Source organism: Artemia franciscana, chromosome 20 (genome assembly GCF_032884065.1).
Source record: "Artemia franciscana chromosome 20, ASM3288406v1, whole genome shotgun sequence".
Classification (NCBI taxonomy): domain Eukaryota; kingdom Metazoa; phylum Arthropoda; class Branchiopoda; order Anostraca; family Artemiidae; genus Artemia; species Artemia franciscana.
In genome coordinates, this window is record NC_088882.1 from 2,884,828 (window position 1) to 2,897,767 (window position 12,940).

At 34.5% G+C, this 12,940-nt stretch overlaps 1 protein-coding gene across 2 annotated transcripts in view; it reads left to right on the top strand.

The window, feature by feature from the left end:
- LOC136040279 (serine/threonine-protein kinase cst-1-like) overlaps window positions 1–12,940 on the top strand; it is a 91,230-nt gene that overhangs the window by 68,994 nt on the left and 9,296 nt on the right. For both annotated transcript variants that reach the window (XR_010620659.1, XM_065724523.1), the window contains exons 6-8: window positions 1,883–2,085; window positions 3,730–3,907; window positions 8,081–8,400. Coding sequence is in view for 1 of the 2 variants with exons in the window: in XM_065724523.1 (XP_065580595.1) it covers window positions 1,883–2,085; window positions 3,730–3,907; window positions 8,081–8,400 (701 nt within the window). In the remaining variant the exon portion in view is untranslated. The remainder of the gene's footprint in view (window positions 1–1,882; window positions 2,086–3,729; window positions 3,908–8,080; window positions 8,401–12,940) is intronic.

The following is a 12,940-nucleotide window of genomic DNA, read 5'->3' on the forward strand; positions in this document are numbered from 1 at the left end:
AGGTAAAATTAACTCCTAACATTACATAAGGATAGTCAATAGTAGACTCCATAACGATATTGGCGAGTCACAACCGATTGGTGGATCATAAAAAAGCAGTGTGTTACGATATTAACGAATCCATAACGATATTAACGAATCATAACCGATTGATGGATCATAAACAAGCAGTTACGGTTTCCTTAGTGCACTAACGGCCTCCTATGCTACGACTTCCTCAGTGAAAGAGAACATAAAATTATTCATGCAGCATTCTACAATCAAGTAGAAAAATACTTCTCATAACCTATTCGCTTTTGACCTGATTCTGCTTTGAACACACCCTCTGGCACCTTCTGGATATTACTGTTCGCTCAATTTCAAAGACAGGGAGAAAATCAAGTTTTTAATTGTTAAAAAATTAGATATTTGGAAAAGTTCAGTAAATAAATAAAAGAATTGAAACTTGAAATTAAAGACAGATGAAGAAAATGTGAATTTACCTCCTGGTATACTCATTTGGTTCTAGAGGTTGTTAATACTTGATAGAGGCTTCTATTAATGACTTCTATTAACCTTTACATTTTATGTTTTTGTCTTATTAATTTGCCAATTATTAATTTGACTTGCACATTGATTCTTTGCATCTTTCAACTTATGGCCTCAATTAATTTTTCTGTTTAATTATTTTTGCTTCTTCGAAATTTTTGCTTCTTTTAACTTTTAACTTTTGCTAATTTTTTACTCCAGTTGATTTTACATCCCTTTTTCACTTCCAAGATATTTTTCCTTTACTAATTATTTATGTTAATCAGTTTCTGTTAACATTTTACGTATATTAGTAAGGCCGCATCCAGGGGGCTTGAACCCCCCCCCCCCTGGAATGTTTTTCCGACTCGTAAAAACATAACAAAAATGAAAACAAATACATTTTTGATGAGTTTTTAAGTTTTTTTGTACCCATCCCCCCGCAAAAATTCCTGGATACATTCTTGCATATTAGTATTGTACTTTGATCGTTTTTACTTGATAAATTCTTGTGAATAATTAACTTAAATTTTGATTGATTTCTATTCTTTATCCTTAATATTTGAATTTATTTTTCTACTATTCTTGTATTTCAATAAATCACAAGTTTCCTACTCCAACCGCGGACGACTTACTTTCCGTTTAGCCCTTGACTGTTGGCCAAAAAGGACAATCTTCGGCAATCTGTCATTCCTCATACGCAAAACGTGTCCAAGCTATCTCAACCTTTCTCTCATTGTAGCATTAGAAAGCGAGATTGAACCGCCAAATTACCTAGAAAATCTTCATCCGCTTTTCCGAGCGCCCATGCTTCAGAACCATATTTGACCACTGTCATGATTGTAGCTTCCAATATTATACACTGTAGCTTTCACATTGTGATTCATAAGTATATTAACCCCGGTACATGAACGATAAAATCAGTTTTTTTTAGAATAATATTTCGGATCGTAATTTAACAATGCTAGTTCTGGCACGTTCAAGCTCCTCTACGGACAAGGTAAGAGGGTATTCCAAGGGTATAAGGGTATAAAGAAGAAACTTGAAATAAACTTATAAATAAAAAAAATAACTTCCTATCTTCATTCTGATGATTGATTGTTTGATTCTTAGGAACGTTTCGAATTATCAAGAGGGAATATGAGTGGGAATCATCAAGGGTGGGATTGATATGCCTGCTCCTGTATGTTATTACTGTATATTGCGTATAGATGTACGTTTCTTAGCTGTTTTTGGCATTCAAATTTTCCTATTTGGTTAGACCCATATCGAATTTTCTATAAAATTACCTTGAATTTCCTTTTATTTTAGTCGTTTATTTACTTCTAGTTATCGGCTAGTTGAAAGCTAGAATACTTTATTTTCCTTTTTATAGGGTTTGCTGGAGAAAGACTCGAGAAAAAGGTTTTCTTGGCAAGACCTGTTAGTGCATCCATTTGTGACTGGTCATATTCTGATATTGAGCTGTGATAAAAATTTACCAGGAAATCCTTTGACAAATCCTTTAACACCATCTCAGGAGCTGGCCAAAGAAATTCAGAGGCAAGATCTGTTTCAAAAAGCTCCTCTACGGACAAGGTAAGAGGGTATTCCAAGGGTACAAGTGTATAACGAAAAAATTTATAAAATTACTTTTCACATTGCCCATAACCACTGCACTACTTAGATCATATGGTTGAATAAGCACAATTCTCAGAGACAAGTTCCTGAATTATTAACGTTCGAAAGAATGAAAGGAAAACAAATTGTAGCCAGGGAAAATTTTACCCACGTGATATAACCCAGGATATTCCAAGACATTCCAAGGGGGATAACTCAAAATTTCTAAAATTACTTTTCATATTGCCCGTAACCAATGTGCTGGTGTAGACCATATGATTGAATAAAGATATGGTTAAACAGAAGAAAGATATCGGTTACACTTTTCTGATAGAGGCAAGAGAACTTCTGAAGGAAGCAGTCGTAGCAGTAGAAAGCAGCAGCAATAGCAGTAGTCAAGACATTTTAAGATTAAAAGAGATGGTTGAACAGAACAAAGATATTGATTACACTCTTCTGAGAATTTCTGAAGAAATCCGTAGTAGTTAAGAGTAGGCATAAAGCACTAAAAGCTCGTTCCAAATTCTATGAGGCAAGGGGGGGGGGCAATTGCCCCTACCAGTCCTTGGCAAACAAATTTTTCAACTTGCACTCTTTTTGGCCCAAAATCACTCTTTTTAGCGTAGATTTGCATTCTTTTGACGTCGGCAGTTGGCAACACTGCATACCTGTGCTTATTGTTTTACCTTTTATTCGCTTCATATACGTTTTAGGCCAAAGAAATGTGCCTCCATGCACATGAAAATGGAGTTGGTGTCAAGAGCCCAACATTTTTAGATCCTCTTTAACTAATGTGTCATTTTTTCTTTTAAGGAAAAATTATACTAGAGACATACCTTTTTTAAAAGTTTGGGGGTTGCAACGGTTGAAAGTTTTTCTAACCGCACAATGAAAAAGAAAAATAAGCATAAGAAAAACGGTAGTTTCCTTATTCAATTTTATTCTAACTTTGGAATAAACTGAGTATAGATATTAAGGAAATAGGTAGCTTTGGCCAGTTTAAGTCTGATTTACGTGTGGAGTTGCTCGGTAGGTATACTTTTGAAACAGATTAAATAAAATAAATTTCCCATAGGTTGTTCATTTGTAATATTTATGTATTTTTTTTGTTTGTTATTTATTGTTTTCTTGGGGTCACGCAATACACGTAATGTATTGTTTATGTTTTTTATGGTTGCTGGTTTCGGTATATGGTTTCATTCTCCACATTCTCCATGTTGTCTTTTTTGTCCTTGAATTTAGCACTGAAGCTTCGCTTATGTTGTGCTATTGATTAAAAAATTTTTATTTCTAATAAAATTGTTCTACTGCTACTACCAAATTGGGTTTTCGTTTTGGGAGCTCCTGAATTAACCCTCTCAAATTGTCCTAGACTTTTCTCTAGAAGATAATTCTCAGCCAATGCACTATAACATTCGCATAGCAAATCCTTTGTCTGAGGCTTTGGTGAACCTGCGCCAATCCTGGGAAATGTTAAAGTGGTATAGTGTATAAACCCTTATAAGATTGTTCTGTATTTGTTTAACGTTTGCAAAAGGATTAAAGGAATATCACAAAACAAAATGAGTAAATGTGAACGAACGTATATTTTTTTTTTGTTCACATCAATAAACTTTTTTCTAGGTTTTTGTCAGGGGTCGGCCATCAAATTGGAGGAAACAGACGAAATAGTACCCCAATACAGCGAGCCCCACCCGTAGCACAAGATTTTGGAAGACCAGTGCCTCCTGTTGATATCATGGCTCTTCGGCGTAGAAACACAACAGCCCAGTATGGAGGGTTTCAAAATAAAGACAATTACGTAAGCTTACTTCAGACAAGACCGCATAATCTTAATCTCTTTTCTAAGTAGTACAATACTCGCGTCCATGTGTAACTTTCCACCAATAAACACTGCTTGCAAAAAAAGGAAAAAATTCTGAATAGTTAGATTTCCACGAATCATAGCTTTGTTGGAAAGTAATTGTTGTGATTGAAAAAACTAATAAAAGATGGGGAAAAGGAAAAAAGAACAAAACAAAGTTTGAAAGTACAATAGACTAAAAACGCAGTTTCTGCAAAAGAAAATTCCCAAAAGGGAATTGCTTCTTTTATTGATACAAACTTAGGCATTAAACATTTACTTGAATGATTGCCTAACATTAAGGAGAAATAGCAAAAAAAAAAAAAAAAAAAAAAAAAAAAAAAAAAAAAAAAAAAAAAAAAAAAATATGATTGGTCTGAATTCCGCTGATCAGAACTGTTTAAACGAAATAGTACATTTTTTCTGAAATGATGATGCTTATACTTAGAACAGGCCTATTTTTGTTTATCATTGTATAGGCATGTACTATGTGCAGCTCTAATGGTAGAGAAGTATAGGTGGCGTTTGAAATATTTTCCTAGCAATAGAGTGTGGAAAGCCTAAACTCTGGAGACATTCATCTGCCTTAAAACATTAAATAGACCCCCTCCAGTTCTAAATTGGGGTTTTATCTGTTGTTTAATTATTGTTAAGTATAGTTTTGCAAAAAGTTATGTTTTGTTACCTTATTTTCAACCGCCATTTTCAATTGCAGTGCTAACTTTATGCAATAATTTACGACAAGCTGTAGTTGTTTTGCTGTATACTGCTTGACATGCTGTCACAAAATGACAGCTACCTTGTGAAAGCTTTTGAAAATAATTTTTGGCCAGGTAGGACAACGCTTTCCTTTTTGTAGTTTTCAAAAATCCCTGCTGGGTTTGAGCAAGTGCAGCCTGCAAAAATTTCGTGCATATATGGGTTGCTGCGAGTCACAATAACTACTGTATAACCATAAACCAGAACTTCAGATAAGGTATGGTCTTGTTGATGCTTGGACTTTAGATAAATAGATAGATAGATAGATTTATTGTAAGCCGAACGGAGCCATACAACACAGTGTTCGAAAATTCAAATCACAATATAGTACATCACAATCACGCATACATCACAGTATTTTGTAATACACATCACAATAGATAATATAAACAATAATAATATAAATAAGGTACATTGTCGTAGAACAACGGCTACCTCTGCTGGGAAAGATTTTACGAGCGGATGGTTTTGTCCTACCTTTCTCAGTTTGGGAAAGTTCAAGCTGGGTTAAAACTGGCAAGGTCATCCTGGATGAGGCGTTATACCTGATAAAACAACCAGCATCCTTAAGCTTAGCCAGTTGGTGCGTAGGTTGGCTGTTTGGCGCTCCTATTTCACCTGACCTTGCCTGGTCGGCATTTAAAAGGCTTATAGGCTTGGGCAAGCTTCAACAACTGTAGACTTTTATTCTTTTCATAAACCCTAGCAATAATCGCCCATCAAGGCCCTCTCTTCGCGTGTGGTGGGACTAGATATTCTAAGAGCTACATCTCGGGTGTCTTGACCTTAGGCAGCAGGAATAGGTTTGTAGTCCCGTAACACTTACACATTTGCTAGCCCTTGTGTCGCGAAGGGAATACCAACTTCTTTTGCTGGGGCGTCAATTAGGGAAGGACTGCCCCTAGATTACCCCTCCAGGAATTGAAAAGCCCTGTTTTGGTGTTTTCATTGAAAAAATAATCCAAAAAATCCCTCTTCTACATTTTGTAAAAGTATATTTTTGTATTTTCATTAAATAAAAGCTGTAAAAATATTTGCCTTCCCCCCCTACTCACTTTTTGTGGGTTGGTGAACCTATTTTGTTGTCAAAACTATGATTTTACCTTCAACATTTATATTTTGCACTAGTGTAGGGTAAGGTACCATTTTCCAGACAGGCAAGCTTTAGCTCCTTAATTTCACAGAATTGGTCTCTTAATAAAATCAAAAATAAATAATAATGAATAAAAAGAAAAAGCATATAAAAACAGAACTAGAGTGAAGCCTAAAGCATGCTCATGATCATGAAGTTCACTGTCGATAATACTGAGGTCAAGGTTTGTCTCAGTTACACAATTGAAAGCAGAGCCAGCCTCTTTCCTCATATGTCAAAGCTGATCCGACTAAAATCGGAGACCACTTGCGTTAAGTGGTCTACCTTAAACGGAACCATTATCCCGGAACCATTCATCCCGATCTCTCCACTCTAAGCGTTTTCCAAGATTTCCGGTTTCCCCCTCCAACACCCCCCAATGTCATCAGACCTAGTCGGGATTCAAAATAGGAGCTCTGAGTCATGAGTTCCTTCTAAATATCAAATTTCATGAAGATTCGAAGACCCGTTCTTTCCAAATTAACACCCCCTCCAACTCCCCCAAAGAGAGCGGATTTAGTCCAGTTATGTCAATCACGTATCTAGGACTCATGCTAATTCTTCCCACTAAGTTTCGCCCTGATCTCTCCACTCTAAGCGTTTTCTAAGATTTCCGACGTATATGAACCGACGTATAAGATTTCCGAAGTATATGACGGGGTCTACCTTAAACGGAACCATTAGAATGGTTTTGAGATGTGTTGCTCGTCATCTATTAGAAGTAAATCCAATTAGTTTTTTTTTTTTTAATTCTTTGAAAGCTAGATGATCACCAGCTCAATGGGTACTTGGTTCGTCACAGTAGGCGGTAAAAACTCTTCACATGAACTTTGCTTCAATCAATAATGAGCCGTCAGAGACCTCGTACCCTTCTTGAGCATAGGTATTGGTAACCATAAAAGGGGTAGGAGCCAACTCCTCGCGGAAGCTACAACATGGATGGTGCAAATGACCCTCTTATTTAGTTTTTCCACACTTTTAGTACTTTTCTTTTAACAATAGATGGTTTACATAAATAGATGGTCACTAATATTTTCATTACGTATATGACGGGATTCGTCTCCTCGTCAATACTGTGTTCTTTGCACTAAAATTTGAATTGTGTTCCAATTCTTTAAGAATGGCCCCTGAATCACAAAAGTGGTTTAATTAGAATAAATAGCTCTTTTGAAATTACTAAAAATGCTTTAGCATAAAGAGCGAGGTATTGAGGAGTTGACGAACTCCCTCATATAAGTAATAATTTCCGTTCGTTTTAAGTTTTTATGTTGCTCCTTACTTTAAATTAAAAAACTTTTAATTAGTTTCTCGTTGTTTTTCTTCAAATAACGGTGGAAAATCCTGCGCACCCTTCATGGAAATTCTCTTCTCGCATGATAAATTCCTCCATGAACAATCCTCTCACGTAGCCCCCTTCCCTCGTAACACATAAACACGTCACGTAACATAAACACGCATCTGTGATCTTCTGGCAAAAAATACAAAATTCCACATTTTTTGCAGATATGAGTTTGAAACCTCTACAGTTGGGTTTCTCTGATACCCTGAATCTGATGGTGTAATTTTCATTAAGATTAATGACTTTTAGGGGGGTCTTTCTTCTTTTTTTTGAAATATAAGGCCAATTTTGGCTGGCTCGTAACTAAGACTAAACTTGATGAAACTTGTATATTTAAAATTAGCATTAAATTCCACTTCTTTTGATGTATATATTGGTGTCAAAATTCCATTTTTTAGAGTTTCGGTTACTATTGAGCCTGGTCGCTCCTTACTACGGTTCGTTACTGCGGAATATTTGATTCTGTCTCACCTTTAAATACGTTATTGGTGTTCTGCATTTGACCTTTTTTTATGAACTTTATTATCAGTATAGCTTTTGACATATGTCAAAGCATATATCACATATGTTTGACATATGTTTGCATATTTGACATATGTCACATATGTCAATAGGTTATAGCTTTTGACATATGTCAAAGCATATATCACAAATGTTTGACATATGTTTGCATATTTGACATATGTCACATATGTCAATATGTTATAGCTTTTGACATATGTCTCCTTTTCGGATGCTAGTATTTTAGAAAATACATTGGAAACAAACATTAAAGTTTTAACAATAAGTTGACATTAATTTTATTTTTTATTAATTCAAGTTTAGCCTATATCTTCTTGCTGCGATATTTGACTGATATCAGATGTCGGACTAGGTCGGTAATAGAAATTCTTAATTTCAGATAACTGGTCCAATGCGTTTCAACTTCAATCCTTGCCACGGAATGAGCAACTTCCAAATATGTACAGCCCAGCAGAATATTGAAGAAATGAAAGAATTTTCTGATCGAATCAACGAAAAATTAATCAGCAAAAATTTATCAACTCTTAACTTGTCTAGTAATCCTGTGAAAGCTATCGAGTACAACCCTATGTTGCCAAATACGGGGTTTGCAAGTTCCCAGCCGAATCGAGCCAAAATGGAAGCTAGAAAAATGGCCCAGGAAGAACAAGAAGAAGTTGAAAATGAAGAATGGAAGATATTTCTTGATGAAGCTCTAAGGTTTGAAAACTAATTAGTTAGTAATTTGTATCTATTATCAAGATGTGCTGTTTATCGTTAAAAAGTTGTACACAAATTCATGGTGTACCCACTGACAATTAATGCCAAGGGGTTTCTATACTTATGTTAATGAATCAGTTGAGACTACTTCTGCTCTGTCTTTTGACGCAACTTTATTTTGGTGGAAGAAAGCTTGGAGACTCATTAGCAATAGAGGTAGCTGGCAAGACAAATCTCCCGGTCGTAGGCTTAGTCTCAGCAGATCGCAGTGTAAATTACTGCTCTACCGTTTACAACACCCCGGCCGGCACCCAAGTCGTCTACAAGTGATTTTGGCATTCGACAAAAAAAAAAAAACGCTAAAATAATGCCATCAATGAAATTTATATTGACAAACATTAACATGATGTTACACACACACACACACACACACATATATATATATATATATATATATATATATATATATATTATATTTAATACAATATAATATATGTTACATATTATATATATATATATATATATATATATATATATATATATTATATTTAATAGAATATAATATATGTTACATATTATATATATTTATATATATATATATATATATATATATATATATATATATATATATATATATATATATATATATATATATATATATATATATATATATATATATATATATATATATATATATATATATATATATATATTTAATACAATATAATATATGTTACATATATATATATATATATATATATATATATATATATATATATATATATATATATTAAACACCTGAAAAGGTGTTCAGATGCAACTTATCCTGAATTTGTTGTTATAGGGGGGTGTAGATCTCACTCTTATCAGAGCAATTCTTGTGTGAGGAAGGGAGGGATCTGAAATATGTGAATATTTGCTAACACTTTTTTGGTTTTTCCGAAGGGAAAGGGCCCTTTAGACCAGTTTTCAGTAGTAGACACCCGCCCCTCCCTCAGTGCAGTTATGATTACTAGTATTGTCACGCAGATTTTGCCTCCTAAATTTCAAAAATAGTGTTCGAGGATGTCGTCATGTGGTTAAAAGAAGGAAAACACGAATTCTCTATTTATTCGTGCTTCATTAATAATAATAATCATAATCATATTTCAATAATTATATTTCTAGCCAATAAGCATATGGCTGATACTTTCAATTTTGGGTTTTCTTTTTGCTCTTCCATAAGCCTATTTGTTTTATGCTTTACATAAATCTACTTCTAGTTTCTTTATTATGTCTATGCCTTGATTAATTTATTCTACTTAAAATAGACTGCACCCTTTATCTCACCTTGATATCTGAAGCCTCCTCATAAAGAAGGCTAAGCTTTCTGATTCTGAAATATGATGTATCTAAAGAAAAAGTGTTGGGGCAGTGGCTCTTCGCTACAAAGCTTGGGAATTTTGAGAGCAGCGATATACAAAACACATTCATAAAAAAAAGAAGAAAGATGACAAAAACATTGTTTTAACAGAGAAAGTAAAAAACAATAAACAGCTGTATGTGCTTGAATAAGCTGGGGTGGGGGGATAGACTTGAATAGGATCAGCTCCCATGAAATGACATCAAAGCAAACGTCAGTTTTGGGAAATCTTAAATTTTAATTCACTCAGCATAATTATTTTCTTAAAAATTCTAAAATGTTTTTTCCGGAAAAAACTGTCTAAGTAAGTAAGAAGTAGGTAAGTAGACTGTACTAGACCCTTAAGCTCCAAACCGGCGGTGCTGATCTCTGTTTCGTGGCCCTTCAGCCAGGAAGTGCAATGGGGGGCTGGGGGCCAACCATCCTGTGCTTTCACACACCGTTCTTGCTTACCTTCCTCAGATCGTATGGCAGACAGAAAAAACTGTCTGCCATGCAATCAATCAATTTATTTACTCTTAATAGAAAAAGCGCTTATTTGACACAAGAAGCTTAGCGTGTTACTCTGATGAGCATTAAATATATAAAGAATTCAATTACAGTAGATGAGAACAGCACATTATATTCAAGGTTTAAACAATTGTTTTTTTTTTTAAACCAAACCAATTGGTTTTGGTTTTTGGTTATCTCTCTTAAATTCTTGTAAATGGAAAACAAGTTTGGTCTAAGAAGTAATCTCTGAATATCTAAGGCACGTACCCAACTTTTTTTTAAGGGATAGGGGCAGGTTTGAAAAGTCAACCGAAAATCTGTTGAATTATTTGAAGCATGTATAAGATTATGTAAGTAATTGTAAAATTATTATCGTTCAGGGAGGATGGGCGGGAAGCTCAATTTTTTGTCTTTTTTTTTCGCGTCTTAATTATTTGTATCTATTTTCCCTTCTTCGTTTGCGTCATCTACCATAAAAATATAGACATTTAGGGAGAGGGGCTTGAGCCTTAAGCTCAAAGTTTTCTGTCATTTTGTTTTTATTCTTTATCTTTAATATTAGGTGCCTTCCTTCGCTATCATTTATGATTACCGAAAAACACAACTTATATACTTTTGAAAGGAAACCCATATAAATTTAGCTAGATTTTAACAATTCTTAAAAAGTGTTTCAAGTCTGTCTTTTGACATGATTTTCACAGTCTTTTCTCAAATGAAAATTCCATAGTAAAACAGTATTATATTATGTAAAATGATTATATAAATGAAAAGTTTAATGGGAAAATTTAACAATAAAACTTTAAATTTTTCAGCAGAAATTTCACAATATGAAAAGTGTTAAATTGGTTACTTTAGCCAAAGGCAAGGTTAATTTGATGTATTTGCTTTTAGTTTTTAATAATTATTTCTTTAAAAATTATTTATTAAATTGATTATATGAAATTCATGTTTTAATGTTTCACAACGTTGTTTCAATGTGTTGAAATTCATGCTTCACAAGGTTGATGAAGCTTCTTCAAAATATTCCTCCATGTATAGTACACATGACATACAATTTAAAAAAAAGTTTCTAAGAGTTTTTTTAATCGTGAGAACAATTGATGACGGTCATACATATGTATTTTTCATTATTGTAAATTTTAAATAGTATATTTTAATTTTCTTCTTTTTTTTCTCATGAGCAGGGTTTGGTGAGTTTAATGCCGTCTTATATATTATAAAAATTAAGGAAGGTTTAGCGGGGGGGGGGAGGTTGAGGTTTTGAACCCTCCCCCCGAAATGGTTGTCCAACTCGTAAAAACGTAACAAAAATTGATATAAACAAATTTTTGATGCGTTTTTTAAAGTCTTTGTTGTACCCCCTCCAAAAAATTCTTTTGTAAACCCCCTCCCCCCGAAAAAATCCTTGATAAGGCCTGTGTGTAGTATCCGAGTATTTCTCAATGCCACCTTCGTGTGTCCTGTTCCAGGGGTGTATTTATCTTTTAAAATTCCGACGGTCATTTTATTCTGATGAGCTTGAGAGATTCATATAAGGGCAAGTATCATCTATTAGAGATTTCAAATGTCCCTGAACGGGGGGAGGGCCTTCGGTGGTGGACCGCTACGCATTGATATGAACCAAATTGCGAATAAATAAGCTGCACTCCAGCCAAGGGGTAGTCACCATCCGCCCCTGGGTTTGTCACTGCGTAAAATCTTTTCCTCCATTACGTTTACAAAAAATTAATTACTAAGCATGTCCATAATTTAAACTGTAAATTTCTCCTTCAGAAAATCAATTGCTCAAAACACTTTTAAGCCATTACATTAATAGATAATCTCACTTACATCCTGTTAACGTAAATCAAGGAATAGAAGTAAAGCTGAACCACTAAAAGTGTCCAAGTATTTGAATCAAGGCCGTGTCCAGGCAGTGGGGTAGAGGGTTTGAACTCCCCAGCCCCCACCCCCCAAAATGTTTTTCCGGCTCGTAAAAACTTAACCAAAATGAATATAAACAAATTTTTTGTGTTTTAGAATTTTTGTAGACCCCCTCCCCCCAAAAAAAACAAATCCTTTTTAACATTGCATTGTTTCACATCCTTTTTTGCATTGTTTCACAATGAAAAGGATAAAAAATGATAAATCGTCTCTGTTTTATTTCATATTATATGAAAAAAACTTCGTTTTCTTAAAGAGTTAAAGAGGCTGCGTCCCAAAGTCGAACCTTAAAACGTACAGGAATTAGAAGAGGCAGTTGGGGGGCTGCCGCCCCCCAAACCCCCAGCTTTCAAAGACTCTTTTGTACAGGTTTCTTGTTTTTTTGCTAACCCCCAGCTCTTGGCTTCGGAAAGGCCCTCTTTTAATTAACAAAAAATTGAAATGAATGAATAATGGAATAACTTCGAAAAATGTTAAACACAAGAGGACAGGAGAACCATTGCGCCGAAACTAGTAATTAGTAACAATGAAGTCCCCCCCCAAAAAAAACCTGTACAAAAGAGTCTTTAAAAGCTGGGGGTTTGGGGGGCGGCAGCCCCCCAACTGCCTCTTCTAATTCCTGTACGTTTTAAGGTTCGACTTTGGGACGCAGCCTCTTTAACTCTTTAAGAAAACGAAGTTTTTTTTCATTTAATTTCTATACGTTTTTCTACAATCCATGGT